Below are 16,095 nucleotides of genomic sequence, written 5' to 3'. Positions count from 1 at the left end.
TATCTGTTTTATTACAGCATCAAAAAGCGTGGAAATATCTAATAGGTGACAAGAAGCTTTAAGGACTTTCTACAACAGGTGGATTAGATGATATTAGACTCACCTGAAACATAACGTAGACATGACAAAGTTAATGTTGGTTCAGTGGTAAAGAACCCGCCTGCCAATGCAGGAGACGTGAGAAATGTGGGTTCGATCCCTGGGTTAGAAGAATTCCCTGGAGGAGGGCATGGCAACCCACTCCAGTATTCTTGCCTAGAGAATCCCGTGGACAGAGGAGCCTGGCCTGGTGTAGTCCATGGGGTTACAAAGAGTCGGATACGACTTAGCGATGGAACAACAACAACAAATGAAGATATTCCATGACAAGTGCTAACCATATGCAACAGAGGAATAAAAGTGATGTCAAAGTAAAATCTGAGGCTAAAAGAATACTAACTGGAAAAAGAAGATTTTAAAACATAGGAAGATGTATCATGCGGTCTATCAGAATACTATGACATCATATAACGTTATGCATCATATAACATGGCATCTAAATATAGAGGGCAAAAGCAATCAGAAAAATATAGAGAACTGACAAAATGCATAGCTTTCCCATAAAATAACAGATTAAATTGACAATAATAAATAGGACCATAGGGGATTTGCATAAAATATGACTAATAAATTTGATTGTAAGTAAATATAGTCTTCATTTCTCAAATTGAGAATTTATATTCACTTCAAATTCCTTCAAAACCGTTTCAGTAATCAATTATTTACTGGACTGTAGAAAAAAAAACAAATTTCCTAAGTAAAATCGTAGAACACAAGAATTGCAAGGAGGGTATAGTTTCCAAATTCTGGATGTTTGGAAATGGAAGAACGTGCAAGAGGAAATGGAAAGTAAAATTAAAGATCACTTAGTCATGAGAACTCTGTGTCAAAACCTGTGATATGTAGCTGTCTTAAATGCATTTAATAGAAAATAAATGTTGGAAGAGAATGAATAAATCATTCAAACCAAAAAGTAGGAAAATAACAGCAAAACAAATCACTCTAGGTGAAAGGAAGAAATCAATACAGATAAATGAGAGATTAATCAAATACACAATAATAACAGCAAAAAGGTAGAATCAATCAATAAAACCAAGAATTATCTTTTTTTGAAAGACCACTTCTAGTAAGCGTGAGCAAGAGAGGGAGAAGGGAAAACACAGATAAACTACATAGGGAATAAGAAAGATACAAAGACAGATGTGGATTCTTTAAATAATTTTAAAAAAAAGAATATTGTATGTAAACCAGGACTGCCAGCAGCTCTGTAAGGACTGAGGTCTGGGAGTGTCAAGAACCTAGACTTTGGGGCACCTCAGAGGTAGGTACCAACACACATGGAAATTCTAGGGTTAATTAGCCACCAAAGATGCCCAGGGAGGCATTACAAAAATAATTGTCACCTCTGCTTTCTCCCATATGTCCTGGTGGTTTGCTGAGATATGTACATTACATTTTCTTCCTTTTTTTAAAAAAGATTTTTCTTTTTTTTTTTTTGATGTAGACCATTTAAAAGTCTTTATCAAATTTGTTACAGTATTGCTTCTGTTTTATGCTTTGGATTTTTTGGCTGCGAGGCATGTGGAATTTTAGCTCCCTGACCAGGGTTTGAACCCACACCCCTTACATTGGAGGGTGAAGTCTTAACTACTGGACCATCAGGGAAACCCCTTCATTGCATTTCCTTAATCTGAACACATATACCCACCCTACTGCTGCTGCTAAGTCGCTTCAGTCATGTCCAACTCTGTGCGACCCCATAGATGGCAGCCCACCAGGCTCCCCCGTCCCTGGGATTCTCCAGGCAAGAGTACTGGAGTGGGGTGCCATTTCGTTCTCCAATGCATGAAAGTGAAAAGTGAAAGTGAAGTCATTCAGTCGTATCCGACTCCTAGCGACCCCATGGACTGCAGCCTACCAGGCTCCTCCATCCATGGGATTTTCCAGGCAAGAGTACTGGAGTGGGGTGCCATTGCCTTCTCCAATACCCACCCTACCCCCAGTATTTCCACTTATTCTAGAAGCAAGGTTTTGTTTTTAATTTTTTTTTGTTTTTATGCAATGAGTTATTTTTTCAGTGTTTATCTTGATTGACCACATTTGCCAACATGGTTAGTGGCATCCTCTCTCATTTGTAAAGGATTCGTTCCCTGTATTGATTCCTGGGCTGTCTTGGAAGCACTGCCAGTATGTGCAGAGTTTTGGGCCATTTGTTTCTTGGCGTTTTTCCCCCAAAGAAATAGAAGAGTCTAAGTAAAAAAAATTCTCGCCTCTACCTCCTTTCACCCTCACCCTTCAGAGGTGATTCTTAGATACCTGGTGACTTTTCATGTCCCAAGAGAATTGTGTACATGGAATGACCATTCCAAGTTGTGCTTTAATTAATATTGAATTTATACAAAGTTATAAATCTCAAACCCAGGTCTTAAGCCTTAAACTAAACATATGGATCTTATTCATATATTTATTAATTTCAGTATTGGGTTTTCCTTGTTGCTCAGTGGTAAAGAATCTGTCAGCCAATGTAGGAGACATGGGTTTGATCCCTGGGTCGGGAAGATCCCCTGGAGGAAGAAATGGCAACCCACTCCAGTATTCTTGCCTGGGAAATCCCATGGACAGAGGAGCCTGGCAGGCTACAGTCCATGGGATTACAAAGAGTTGGACATGACTTAGCGACTAAACAAGAACAACTTCAGTATAGAAAAATGGCAATCATTTTTAGTGAACTTCACTTTAGGTTCCATTAAGTCATACACTTAACAGATGAAATGCTTACACATTTATCACCAACTCATTATATAATTAGGCAAATTCCCTTAGAGTTTTCAAACTACAATACAAATGCATTGCTTAGGATTCCCTCAAACTTATTAGGCAAATTCCCAAATTGCGTAGGATTCCCTCAAACTTAACATCAAACCTAAAACAAATATTTATTTTCATTATTTTGATGATTTTTAAATTGTTCTCATGAGTGGAATATCCTTTTACTTTAAAACATTCTCTTTTTGACCATTGATGGTATAAAATAAAGCTATTGAAATGTGCATAATTAACTTTACTCTATGTGCTCACATTTATCTTCTGGTTAACCAACAGCCAGAGTGTCCAGAATTGGTTGGCTTGGTTTTGAGAGACCTTCAAGTATATCCAATAATGTAGTGGAGCATAATAACTTTTCCAAGTTTCCTAAATATTACATTAATATTCATTTTAATGCTGAAAAAGAAGTTAGTGTTCTCCACTGTCATTGGGAGGAGCAATTATTGAAAGGATGTCCCAGAATCTAAAAGTTAAGAAAATATCCCCTCTACCCAAAATGTTGAATTTAAAATCATTATAACAGTGTTGTTATAAATACTAACTTAATGAAATTTATTCTTCTGTTTGTTTTTCTGTTGAATTTGTTTGTCATTTATTAATATTTTTATGTTTCTTTCTTTTTTTTTAAAGAAAATAGACATTACCAATAAAGCTGTTGCAGAAATTCTTTCAAAAGCCACAGAATATCTTCAGCCAAATCCAGGTAAAGTTAGAAAATGTCTTGAAATATTCAGTTGTTCATTCACAGATTCTAATAACCGAGTTTTACTGAGCATCACAGATTCTAACAACCAATATTTACTGAGCGTATGGTTGACATGATCTAGAAACAATGTCCTCTATGTCCAAATAATGAAATTAAGTAGTTTAAAGTTGAGTGACTAAAGGTAGTTGCAGTGTTTCTTAGCTGATGACAAGCAGGGCAGAGACTTCTGTGAACTGTAGAGACATTATTTGGATGGAGTCTTGATCTCAGAGCAAGAGACTTCTGCATGCATGCGTGTGTGCTCTGTCATGTCCAATCCTTTGCAATCCCATGAACTGTGACCCACCAGGCTCCTCTGTGCATGGGATTTCCCAGGCAAGAATACTGGAGTGGGTTGCCATTTCCTTCTCCAGGGGATCTTCCCCACCCAAGGATTGAACATGCATCTCCTGAATTGGCAGATGGATTCTTTACCACTAGTGCCACCTTGGAAGCTCTAAGACACTTTTCTAAGCAAAGAGATGCTTTGGAAACCCACTGAATATTTTGTCAATACTTTCTTATTCAGTTGTTTCTTCTGTTTTTTTTTTTTTTTTTTTTTAATTCTGCCATCCTGTTCTAACGGGGTCAATGACTTTGAAACTGCTTTCACTTCGTGGCTCAAATGCTGATGAAGTGAATCGGATAAACCTGAGAAACACGAGAAGATCCACTGTTACTGCAGCTTCTTGACAGGAGGTCTTTCCTAGGCACTGAAGCAGGATTCCCTTGATGAAGTTTTCCCAAGTTCTAAATTATAGAGACCAACAGAGGGCGTCCAAGCTTCGAATTCTGTGGATTTCCAAATCTGCTTTTACTTTGTATGAATTTATTATTTGTATATAATTACTATGATTCCCTCGGCTGTAGGAATCAGCACACATCCAAACATCTGAAAATCTAGGAAATAAATCTAAAAACATACATTGGATAAAATATTCTACATTTTAACAGGATCCTTGGGTGTTTTGTAGGCACATTAGTTTGGGAAGCACTCGCCTAGAATACATGAAAATAAATATGTAATTATTAAAATCAGAGAAAATAAAAATCTATCCCATTAGTGCTTAAAATTATCTCAAAGATCACCTAGCCTGCAGAATAAAATCCCAGATCCTTAGCTTGGAGTTCAGTTCATAGTACCATTTTCCCCTAAGTATTTCCTGATTTGTTCTATATTAATTTCTTCTTCAGTCAAAGCAGCCTACCCTTTATCTGTTGGTTATAAACCATAAGCATTCCATCTTACACTATTTCTGAACTTTTGAGATGGGGGCATCTTTCCGTCTTTATTCGGCATATTGTTATATTTTCTTTTCTGTATACCACATAAGACTTTATTTGTATAATGACATCTTGGAGTTTTTGCCTTCCAAGAACTATGTATGAACTCCCTGAGGGCAGAGCATGTCTTAAGTGTCTCTTTTTTAAAATTATTATTTGACCACCTTGAATGGCATGGGGGATCTTAGTTCCCTGATCAGGGATTGAACCCATGCCTCCTGCAGTGGAAGCTCAGAGTCTTAACCACTGGTTCACCAGGGCGTCTCTGTCTTAGGTCTCTCTAAGGTCCTAGTAGTTAGCATGGTGTGTCGCACAGAGCTGGGATTAGTCAACCCTCATGGCCTAGGTCAGAGAAAGGATCTAGTGGCCACCCACCATTTTCCTTGGGCCCAGAAGTGGAGCTGCACCCAAGGGACCATCAACACAGACTCCTGTTCCCCATGGGAGTGTTTATCTCCTACTGGTTCTGCTTCCTAAAATAGGAGTGTGCTGCGCAGTGCCCTGGTACCATGAAATTGAAGATCATCAGTCTGGATACACTCTTGGGGGGCGGGGTGTTAACCACCAATTGGTTTGAAACACCCACCTCAGCCATTCTATTCTTAGTTTGCAGTCGATCCCTGGGAAAATATGTCTTCCCCAGTGTCAGCGTCTTGACTCAGTGAGTTAGCCATGGGTAGGGTAATGATAGCCTGGTTACTATAGTATTATTTGGGAGTCAACATAATTTCTTTTTCTCATCATGGCCCTTAGCACCTATCCTAGTTAATAATCTAGGAAGCCATGTGAGAAACTGGGTCGCCCAGGGCCCTTCCTGTCTAGGTCTCTGACATTGAGTCCAGGGCGACCTTGATTTCGCAGCCGCATTTGTTAAATGCTATGTACCTGTCACTCTGCCGTGCCACTTTAAGGAATTACAAATGATAATGTTTTTAAGCATACAGAGCTAAGCTAGGAATGCTGAACACTATGTCGAAGATCCGAGGCCAGGTGAAAACTACGGGGTACCCGCAGACAGAGGGCCTGCTGGGCGACTGCATGCTGAAATACGGCAAGGAGCTCGGGGAAGGCTCCACTTTTGGTGAGTATCACCATGCCACTGGGAGAGCTGAGCATGCAGCCTTCGTCGAGTTTTGGTAATGCACAAAACCTTCATTTTAACAACCCTTATTAATTTTTCCTATTATCAAGAAATGCATGTTCAGGGCTTCCCTGGCAGTCTAGTGGTTAAGACTCCGCACTTCCAATGCAGGGGCGAGGTTCTATCCCTGGTCAGGGAACTAAGATCCTGTATGCCACGTGGCATGGTCAAAAATTAAACTAATTAAAATTTAAAAAATAATACATGTCCATCGTAGGACATTTAGAAAACATAGGCAAGTGAAATAAAAGAAGGTGCAGCATTACCCATAGTTACCCCCCCAGTGACGGGCCCGGTCACGCTCTTTGTTGTTTGTTGTTCTTTATATTAATACCTTTGGTTTATTCTTGTATTTATTCATATACAGTTTTAAAAATATTAAAGTGGGGTTATAGTATATATACCCTAATTCCCTTTTGTAATCTGCTTATTCCCACTGACTATAACACGGTGCATGTTGTTAAACAATCTTCCACAGTACTTTCCACTGTTTTTTTGGGGAGGATAGTTGCTTTACAATGTTACGTTAGTTTCTGTCGTACAACAGCGTGTCCCAGCCATGTGTATACACGTATCCCCTCCCCGCCCTCCCCCTCCCCCCACCCCACCCCTCTAGGGCGTCACAGAGCACCAGGCCGAGCTCCCTGTGCTGTGCGGCAGCTTCCCACCAGCTGTCAGTTTTACGTGGGCTCGCGTGTCCGTGTCAGTGCTGCTCTCCCGATTCACCCCACTCTCCCCTCCTCACCACACGTGCCCACATGTCCATTCTCTACGTCTGCATCTCTACTCCTGCCCTGCAGGAATGGGTCATCTGGACCATTTTTCTAGATTCCACATATGTGGAATATATATGATATTTGTTTTTCTCTTTCTGATTTACTTTACTCTGTATGACAGACTCTTAGCCCATCCACATCACTAAAAATGACTCAGTTTCATTCCTTTTCATGGCTGAGTAATATTGCACACAGGCCTTTTTAAAGACTGCATAATATTCCATATATCCATAGTTTGTTCAATGGATCCCATTTACTGGATATTTAGATTTTTTAATGTGAAAAAAATTTACACAGCATTTATGATAGCCACTTTCCTAGATAAAGCTTTGGAAATATCCAAGACTATGTTCTTAGATGAAATTCCTAGTAATTAAGTTGCTGGGTCAAGAGGATGCTTAGTTTTCAGGTTTTTGAAGCATAATTTCAAATGACCCTCCAGAAGGGTTATACCATATTGACACTCCTGCCAGGAGGGTATGAGAATGTTTCCCAGCACAGTTACACTAACTCTGAGAGTTATCCTGTTAGTTTCCTTTTAAATAACTGGTCATGTGATTTCTAGCAAATAGAACTGGTATCTGGGCACTGTTGTAACTTTGTTTTTTGGATTGTGTGTGAGGCAGGTTTTTTAGTCATGTTTGTCATCATCTTTGTGAGTTTTATATTTGTGTCTTTTGCTTATTTTTATATTGAGGTGTTCATTTTTTTTCTTACTGTTCCGTGAACTTTTTCTTCTCTGTAAATATTTATCTGGCTGCACCGGCTCTTGGTTTCAGCATGTAGGATCTTCCATCTTTGTTGTGGCATGTGGAACCCTTAGTTGTGGCTTGTGGGATCTAGTTCCCTGACCAGGGACCGAACCCCGGGCCCCCTGCACTGGGAGCACAGAGTCTTAGCCAGTACACCACCAGGGAAATCCCTATGAGCCTTGTTCAGTGGTCAGAATATTTACTCTTTGTCTGTCCAATATGTTGGATGAAGTTTTGCCCCAGGTATGCATGTACCTTCTGCTGTTGTAGATAGAGATCATTTTAATGGAAAAAGATTTTTGCTTTTTGTTTAGTGGGGCTCATTGATCTTCCTTTGTGGTTTATGGCTTTGGTATCATGTTTAGAAAAACATTTCCACCTCTCCCCCTCCACTAGGAAACTGTGCAAATGTTTATTTATACTTCATTTTCATACATATGTTTTCTTTCCTTACCTTTAAATTTCCAAGCTCTTGAGTTCAATGGACAAATACTGTATAATAGGGTTTTAATTTTCTGTTCTCACAAATACATAGCTAGTTGCCCTAATACTTTATTGAAAAGTTCAACCTTTCTCAGCTATAGCTTTTCTGTTATAAAAATTTATATATAATATTTTAAATTTGTTTCTGATCTTTCTCTTCTGTTTTCTGGATCTGTACTCTGCTTTGATCAAGTACCATGTTGTTTTAAATATCATCATTTAAAAATATATTTAACTAAAATTTCCCCTAGATATTATAAAAATTTCATAGACATACTCGCCTATTTTATTTTTCCAGATGAAATTTAGCGTCCTTTTAAGTTCCCTCTACCAAAAACAAAAAAATATTAATTTAATTTTATTTTTTGCCACGTTGTGTAGCTTGCAGGATCCCCAACCAGGGATTGAACCTGAGGCCCATGGTCATGAAGGCACCAAGTCCTAACTGCTGGACCGCTAGGGAATTCCACAAAAAAGCGTATTAAATTTGATTGAGATTACTTTAAATTGATAAATTGTGGGTGAATTGAATTGTTAAGTCTTCCCGGAGAATTTGGCATGTTTGCTCCTTTTGTAGTGGTAACAAGGCAAGAGATGGCAATTGAGAATTCAGATATTAGGCCATAGTAATTCATTTAGGAAACTGGGAGGAAAGTCTTTTGAAAACTTATTAAAAAAACCACCCTCAAATGTTAATTAGTCTCAGAGGGTATCAGTGTCCTTTGGAGCAATATAATGTGAATTTTATTTTATTTCCTGGGTGATTGGGACCAAGATGGCCTATCCCTTGTTCTGAAGGCTGACCAGTGAAGGGAATAGGAGAGGCTGCCGGGCAGGCCCTGACATCCATGGACAGTCCTGCAGTGCATCCGGTCAGGTGACAGGGCAGGGGCTTCGATGCAAAGATAGTTTGGTCAGCTTGGTCACTACAACCCTCCTTGTGCTCAGTTTCCAGAATGTGTGCGTGCATGCTCAATCGCTTCAGTCTTGTCTGACTCTGTGTGACCCTATAGACTGCAGCCCGCCAGGCTCCTCTATCCATGGGATTTCCCAGACAAGAATACTGGAGTGGGTTGCCATTTCCTCCTCCAGGGGATCTTCCCCACCCAGGGATCAAACCCGAGTCTCCTGCATCTCCTTCATTGCCAAAAGATTCTTTACCATGAGCCACCTAGAATCACCGCCTCCCCACCCCCGCCCCGAGTGCCTACTTGCGTCTATTGTAGGTTAGCTGGTGCCAAATATCAGGGTTCCATCCAGCTAAAGCTGCCTGTGGCTGCTCAAGCCCGGTGGGACTGGCCTGCACCTCACTGCAGGAGCAGATCCTGCCCACCCTGTGTGTGTGACACTGCCAGGCTTTCTTTCATCAGAAAGGGCCGGGAGCCTTAGAACCGTCTCAAGAATACAAGGAGTATTCAATACAAGGCCTCAAGAAGACCTAGAAGCCAGAAGCTGACATGAGGATTTGTTCCCTTATTTCTATTGTCATCTTTATTGGTTAATACTTAGCCTCCATGAATGAATCCTTTTCATTGTTTACAAAGAGGGATTTTGTTCTAGTTTCTAAGGAACCTTTGGTGCCAGTTCACAAAACCACCAGTTTAAAATCAAGGAGCTTTAACCCCCTCTAGTGGCGGATATGGCAAGTGCCTCAGTCTGTCGGAGCTTTGGTTTTTTTGTTTTTTTGTTTTTTTAAACTTTACATAATTGTATTAGTTTTGCCAAATTGGTTTTAATTCTTAGCAGTGGAAAGTGCAGAAGCAGTGAGGAAAATGTGTAAAATGGAGACTTTTTCGTTTTAACATTTTCTTTTCTCAGGGTCAAGATTCAGAGGTCCCAGACTGAGGACCTTGTTTCACATCATTGATCATCACAAACTTTGGGGAAGGAGTTAAATAAATATCACTGTTAACTTAGATTTGAAGTCTGCTAAAGAACCTTTTTTGTTTGTATTCTCTGTTGAAGGCAGTGCATTGATAGAAGTTGGTGAATCCATGAAGCTAATGGCTGAGGTGAAAGACTCTCTTGATATTAATGTAAAGCAAACTTTTATTGATCCACTTCAGTTACTACAAGACAAAGATTTAAAAGAGATTGGGGTAAGTTTTCTAGGCTATAAATCTGCCTGTTGCTACTTAATATGATGTTTACACTGTTTAAAATCATTAGAACATTTCCATAGCGACTCAGTGAAAGCATCATCTTACTGTGGGTGGTAAAATAATAACTCAGTTATGGTAACCTGGCTTACCAGGAAAGAGTCCTAGGACAGTTAGACCTTTAATCTGTGTCTTATTGAAGCCAGCTAGAAGCCAAGCTCAAGATACCTATTTCTACAGTCGTTTTTCACATAACAAAATGATTCCAGAACTTTGTACTGGTTTTTTGATCATCAAAATCATGCAATACTCGTTGCATCTTTCTTTTTTTTAATGCCACCATCTATTACTTATTTATTGTTTTAACTTTTATGTTATATTAGAGGATAATTGCAATATTGTGATGGTTTCTTCTGTCCATCAGCATGAACCGGCCACAGGTATACACATGTCCCCTCCCTCTTGAACCTCCGTCCCACCTCCCTCCCCATCTACCCCTCTAGGTTATCACAAAGCACTGGCTGGCTTTGGGTTCCCTATGTCATACAGCAAATTCCCACTGGTTATCTGTTTTACATATGGTAATGTATGTGTTTCAGTGTTACTCTCGCAAATCTTTTTTATTTTAGCTTTAAAACATGTTTTATTTTATATAGAAGTATAGCCAATGTTGTGGTAGTTTCAAGTAGACAGCAAAGGGACTCTGCCGTACGTATGCATGTATCCGTTCTCGCCCAAACTCCCCTCCCATCCAGGCTGCGTCTTTCCATTCATTGCACTAGTGATCATTATTTTCCATTACTTCTCATGGAAATCAGTATCTAGGAATCAGCATTTTGTGTTTAGTGTTGGTGTGAGTCTCTTAGTCGTATCTGACTCTTTGCGACCCCAAGGACTGTAACCCTCCAGGCTCCTCTGTCCATGGGATTCTCCAGGCAAGAATACTGGGGTGGGTTCCCATTCCCTTCTCCAGAGGATGTTCCCGACCCAGGGACTGAACCCGAGTCTTCTACACTGCAGGCAGATTCTTTACCGTCTGAGCCACCAGGGAAGCCCAATTTTGTGTTTGGAATATGTTAAAAATGGCCCTCCAGAGCATATCTAGGAGCTTTCAGGGACCCGTAAATAATCACACACCACTTGTTTCGTGGTGTTTTGGCAGATGCGCAAAAGCAGCCTTGAGACTTCCACCCCACCAGGGACTTATATTCTGGAGGGACAGCCTGCACTGAGACCTTCTTTGGGCACCCTCTTGAGAAGCTGCCCAGAAGACCTAACTCCTGGGGCCTTGAGGAGTGATCTGAGTGCAGCTGGGGACCGGCTTGGAAGTCATCTGAACTTTGGGGAGATCCCCCTTTTTCTTTTTCAGGCCCAGTGATTCTCCTGGTGTGGTCCCAGGACAAGCAATAGCATCATCATCTCATGTTAGAAATGCAGATTCCTGGGCTGTATCCCAGAGCTTCCCAGGGGAGAGTCCTGGGTGCCCATGTAGACGTTTAGAATTCACACTGAAACCAAGGGCTATGGAGGAGAGGAGGTTGAACTCAGGGAGGTTGAACGAAAAATGAAAGCATCCATTCAGGAACTCCCAGAACTTTCTGCTACCCCATGCCCAGCACCTCGCTCAGCAGCTTACTCCCACTGTCCTCCTTTTTCTCTTCCACATCAGGGCAATTGGTGTCTGTTCTGCTCCCTCAGCCCAGTCCTCCACTGGGCCCCAGAGTCCTTCATCCTCACCTCCTCAGGGCCTTTGCCACATCCTTCATCCTCTCTCCAGAACCTCCCTTCTTCCCCTTTCTCTCTATTGACTTCTGGTTAATGTTTAAACACATCAGCATGGCAGCCCTTGACTCCCAGCCTCACAGCTCGGCCCCTGCAGTCCACTCTCCACATTGCAACCAGAGCGGTCTTCCTAAGGGACAAGCCCCCCAGGAGCTGCCCACTGGGAGTAAAGATCCAGCACCTTAGTCCCTAATTCCCAGTCCCTCCTTCTCTCTGTTGATTGACTGATTGGGATTGATAGCTCGCCCCTTCCCACTTGAACTCTTCACCCAGCCTCATTGAATTATGTACAGTCCCCGTGGCACTGGGCTCTCTCTCTATTCTTTGTTGTTCTCCTTTTCTCCCTTCTCCTGGCTAAGCCATCTCACCTCACAGGTCTCAGCTCAGATGTTCTGTCCTTGGGGAAGCTCTTGTTCTCTGCTGGACTTAATCAGGTGCTCCTTGTGCTGTGGTGTCATGGCTTCTCTGTTTCTGTTGTTTGGGAGAAAGTGCTTTGGAGTAAGGAGTCAGGTTTTGTTCACTTTTGTAGTCACAATGACTAGCACAGCCTTTGTGCTCACAGATTATTATTGAACAGATGATCCTAGAGAAGAGGTATGATGAGCTGTGGGGACACCAAGGTATCTTTCCCAAATGCAGAACCTTTAAACCAAACACCTCCTTTGTGGAAAGACATAATATACCATTTCTTCTTATGCTGATGTCCTTGAAGAAAGATAGGAACTTCACCAGATGACATTACTCTTCCACTTGACCTGGTTCAGTAGGGTGGCTGGATATGAATGTGGATCCTTAATAGAAAGTGGGGTAAATGTTCAAAATACACATAGCCTTAAATGTTTTCCCTATGCAAAAGATAATTTTTAAGTGGTACCTCTTGTTACTCAGCTCTGGTTTGATGGAGAAACTCTATACATTCAAACCTAATACTATAGACGATCAAGACTTGTGTCCAATATTCAGTAGGCTTTTCATAGTCTCAACTATGCTTGGACCTCCTGAGTGGAAAGCCCATTCATTTAACATATGCCTGACATATCTATAAAAGGTCTTGTTGGATTCAAAGAGCTTTTACAGACATTTCATCACCCATAAGTAGCCAGGTTAAGCCCACCTGTCCCCATTTACACCATAGTTGTGGAGGTCTGGAGGGGTTTAGAGACTTGCCCAGAGTCACGGAACATGTAAGAGAGGTGGTTCTGACTTTCTGTCTTGTATTTTTTTCACCCACCCATTGTGGACGTTAGAACCAGCGCTTCCCACTAAAAAGAATAGTCAAGCTACCCACATGCTTCAGTGGGAGAGTCTGTTTTGACTTCCACTTTCAATATCAAATATCTGTTTCCCAGGGGTTATAATCATAAACTCCCTTGACCTGTATAGTGATCCCTTCTATAGTATTTCTGACATGAGAGCCCTCAGCTTAAACACAGACTGTAATGGGGAACTTACTACCACAGAAGGCACTGTGTTCCACGAATGGACACCTCTAATATTAGTAATTGTTTTACTTTGTTAAAGAGATCATACTTTCAGTCCTCTGTGTGTATTACATTCATCAATAGTGTTTATTCAACTTATTTTGTAATTATGTGGGAAATTTATGGAAGATCCCTAAGTATTCAAGAGGATACTAGAAATTTGTGCTTTATAATCTACTTCTTAGTGAGGAGTTGCCAAAAGAAACATACATTTTTGGGAGTATAGTTAATTTGGTTGGAAATTACTTGGAAATTAATGGAACTTAACTGAAGGGTTCTATAGAAAACCTTGGAAAATTAATCTAAAAACTGATACTGCATCTTTATGTTTCATATAGACACTCATTCAGTTTATCTTCCATCCATCCATCCATCTACCCATTCAGTCATTCCACAAATATTCCTGGTTGACCAGCAGTGAAAGGAGCTGCTAATAGATGCTGAGTGCATGCAGAAGAAGTGTAAGGTGGGGTCCTGCCCCCTAGAATTTATGCTGAGAAAAAGCAGTGACTATTTTCATAGAAATGCCAACAGTCTGTGTTGTGTTTGAGTGTAACAGTTCTTTGAAGGACTCCTTTGTCTCTTAGCACCACCTGAAAAAGCTGGAAGGCCGCCGCCTGGATTACGATTATAAAAAGAAGCGAGTAGGTAAGATACCAGATGAAGAAGTCAGACAAGCAGTAGAAAAATTTGAAGAGTCAAAGGAGTTGGCTGAAAGAAGCATGTTTAATTTTTTAGAAAATGATGTAAGTATTTACACCAAACAGGAGACTTTAATGTGAATGAAAACGTTGACTGTATGACGAGGGTCAGCATGCTGAGGAACTCGGGGGCCTTAGTTGTTACATATTTCTGGAATTTTCCATAACCATTATCTCCTGCCTCAGAAATAGCTTCAGACATCTAGCAAGTCCTGACTCAAATCTCAGATCTGGAGAGGGTCCTGTTTATCCTGGGATTACCTCAGAGATGTGCTCAGGTCAGCCCTGGGGAGGTGGGATTGTCTTGGGTGAAGTGCGAGGTAGACCTGCCGTTGTGATATTTGAGGCTATGCTATTGGTGGTTTTGCAGGTGAATGGAAAGCCCAAGAATATGGTAATTTGCAGTCTTGCTAAAACTGAAATGTGCTCTGTGAGGCAGATGTTTGAGGAGGAGCAGCTTCCTTGGCTCATGGGAAGCCTCACTCATCATCCAGCTCTCCGAGCCTTTGCTTGTCACAGTGAAGCTTCAGGATATAAAAGCATGGCCTGAGTTTTCCAGCTGTGCCCTTGTAGTACCTGTGAACTTGGGCATTGTGAAGGTCTTGACACAGATCCCTCAGAAATGCTAACATTCTCTTGTACCATGATTCTTGCCACCGGCTCTCATTTTATTTGTACAAGTAAAGTTAGACTTTGTGTGCATGCTCAGTCGCTCAGTCGTTTGCAGCTCTTTGCCGCCCATGGACCGTAGCCCACCAGGCTCTCCATCCACGGGATTTCCCGGGCAAGGATACTGGAGTGGGTGGCCATTCCCTTCTCCAAGGGATCTTCCTGACTCGGAGATCGAACCCGCGTCTCCTGTGTCTCCTGCATTGCAGGCACATACTTTTCCACCTGGGAAGCCCAGGTGGAAATGAAACTAAACAGATGGTAACCCCCAAGTGGACACCATGAAGGTTGAAAGCCACTCTTCTTTGCCTTGGCAATGAGAGGTCATTTGGCATTTTTCAAGAACACTTGGCCACCTGCCTCCCTCTGGAGTTCCTGCCCTAAGCCTGGCCTTGGCGAGGCCATGAGCCACCTCAGCCCAGCATTGCTTTGGACCTGTTTGTTGAACACTCCAACCCGTTGGAACAAGTCAGAGGATTTATATATCTGCAAAACTATGTTCTACTTACAATAATTTATTAAAAGGTACATTGAAGTCTTGCATCTTTTGAGTCAAGTCAAGCCAGGTGTCCTGAGCACCTTTTATGTGCCATGGTGATGTCAAGGGAAGATTATGTTCAGTGTTGACAAGACATTAATCCTGGAGGAAACAATTTGAAATTCCCATGTCCATTAGACCCCAGTGCCGAGAAGCACATTCTATTATGTTTCTCCTTTTAAATATTTTATCAGATTTGTTTTCTTTTTACACTTTATGAAAAATGAGAAGTGGTATAACAGTTTTCCCTTGTTGTTTGCTTTCCCTTAAAAATACAAATTTCCTTGAAATTATCCTTGAACCATAGGACATTTGGTTTAGTTTTGTCTTGGGTTGCCATATTGATTCAAAAATGAAGTATTTAGAGAGTGTTTTGAGAGGCATCAGATGCATGTATTCCTTATTGGGCTGCAGTAAAGATTGCCCCTCCAGCCCTGTGCCCTTTAGAGATGGATTTAAACTCTGAGGCAAACATGCTGTCTAGCCCACGTGCTTTGTCATGACCTTCATTCACGATCTTTGATAAGCTATCGCAAAGTACGCCATTAGGGAGGCCTGAATCAGTTTCTCTACCCTTGGTGGTTGACCCAAGAGACCTGTTTTCCTTCTAGTATCAATCAAAATCAGAAATAATCCCTTCCTTATAAAAACTCAGTCATTTGTCCATTTGTTGACAGGGACACTATTCTGCTTGTCTCAAATGAGTTAACCCATTTCCATGCTCCCCTGGGAGAAGGCTAGTTTGTAACTCAGGCCTCACAGAGGCATGAATTTCAGGG

General features: G+C 41.2%; 1 protein-coding gene across 12 annotated transcripts in view; it reads left to right on the top strand.

Annotated features, from left to right (window-relative positions):
* The window catches only part of SH3GL3 (SH3 domain containing GRB2 like 3, endophilin A3), a 117,002-nt gene that overhangs the window by 54,647 nt on the left and 46,260 nt on the right, over window positions 1-16,095 (top strand). For 6 of the 12 annotated variants that reach the window (XM_019983991.2, XM_070775213.1, XM_070775216.1 and 3 more), the window contains exons 3-6: window positions 3,496-3,568; window positions 5,832-5,975; window positions 10,012-10,145; window positions 13,996-14,154. In XM_019983991.2, the coding sequence (XP_019839550.1) occupies window positions 3,496-3,568; window positions 5,832-5,975; window positions 10,012-10,145; window positions 13,996-14,154 (510 nt within the window). The remainder of the gene's footprint in view (window positions 1-3,495; window positions 3,569-5,831; window positions 5,976-10,011; window positions 10,146-13,995; window positions 14,155-16,095) is intronic. The other 6 variants (XM_070775218.1, XM_070775212.1, XM_070775211.1 and 3 more) reach the window with 4 other exon arrangements.

This window comes from Bos indicus, chromosome 21 (assembly GCF_029378745.1).
Source record: "Bos indicus isolate NIAB-ARS_2022 breed Sahiwal x Tharparkar chromosome 21, NIAB-ARS_B.indTharparkar_mat_pri_1.0, whole genome shotgun sequence".
Lineage (NCBI taxonomy): Eukaryota > Metazoa > Chordata > Mammalia > Artiodactyla > Bovidae > Bos > Bos indicus.
Note: the sequence above shows the minus strand (reverse complement) of the source record. Positions and strands in the feature narration are given on the sequence as shown.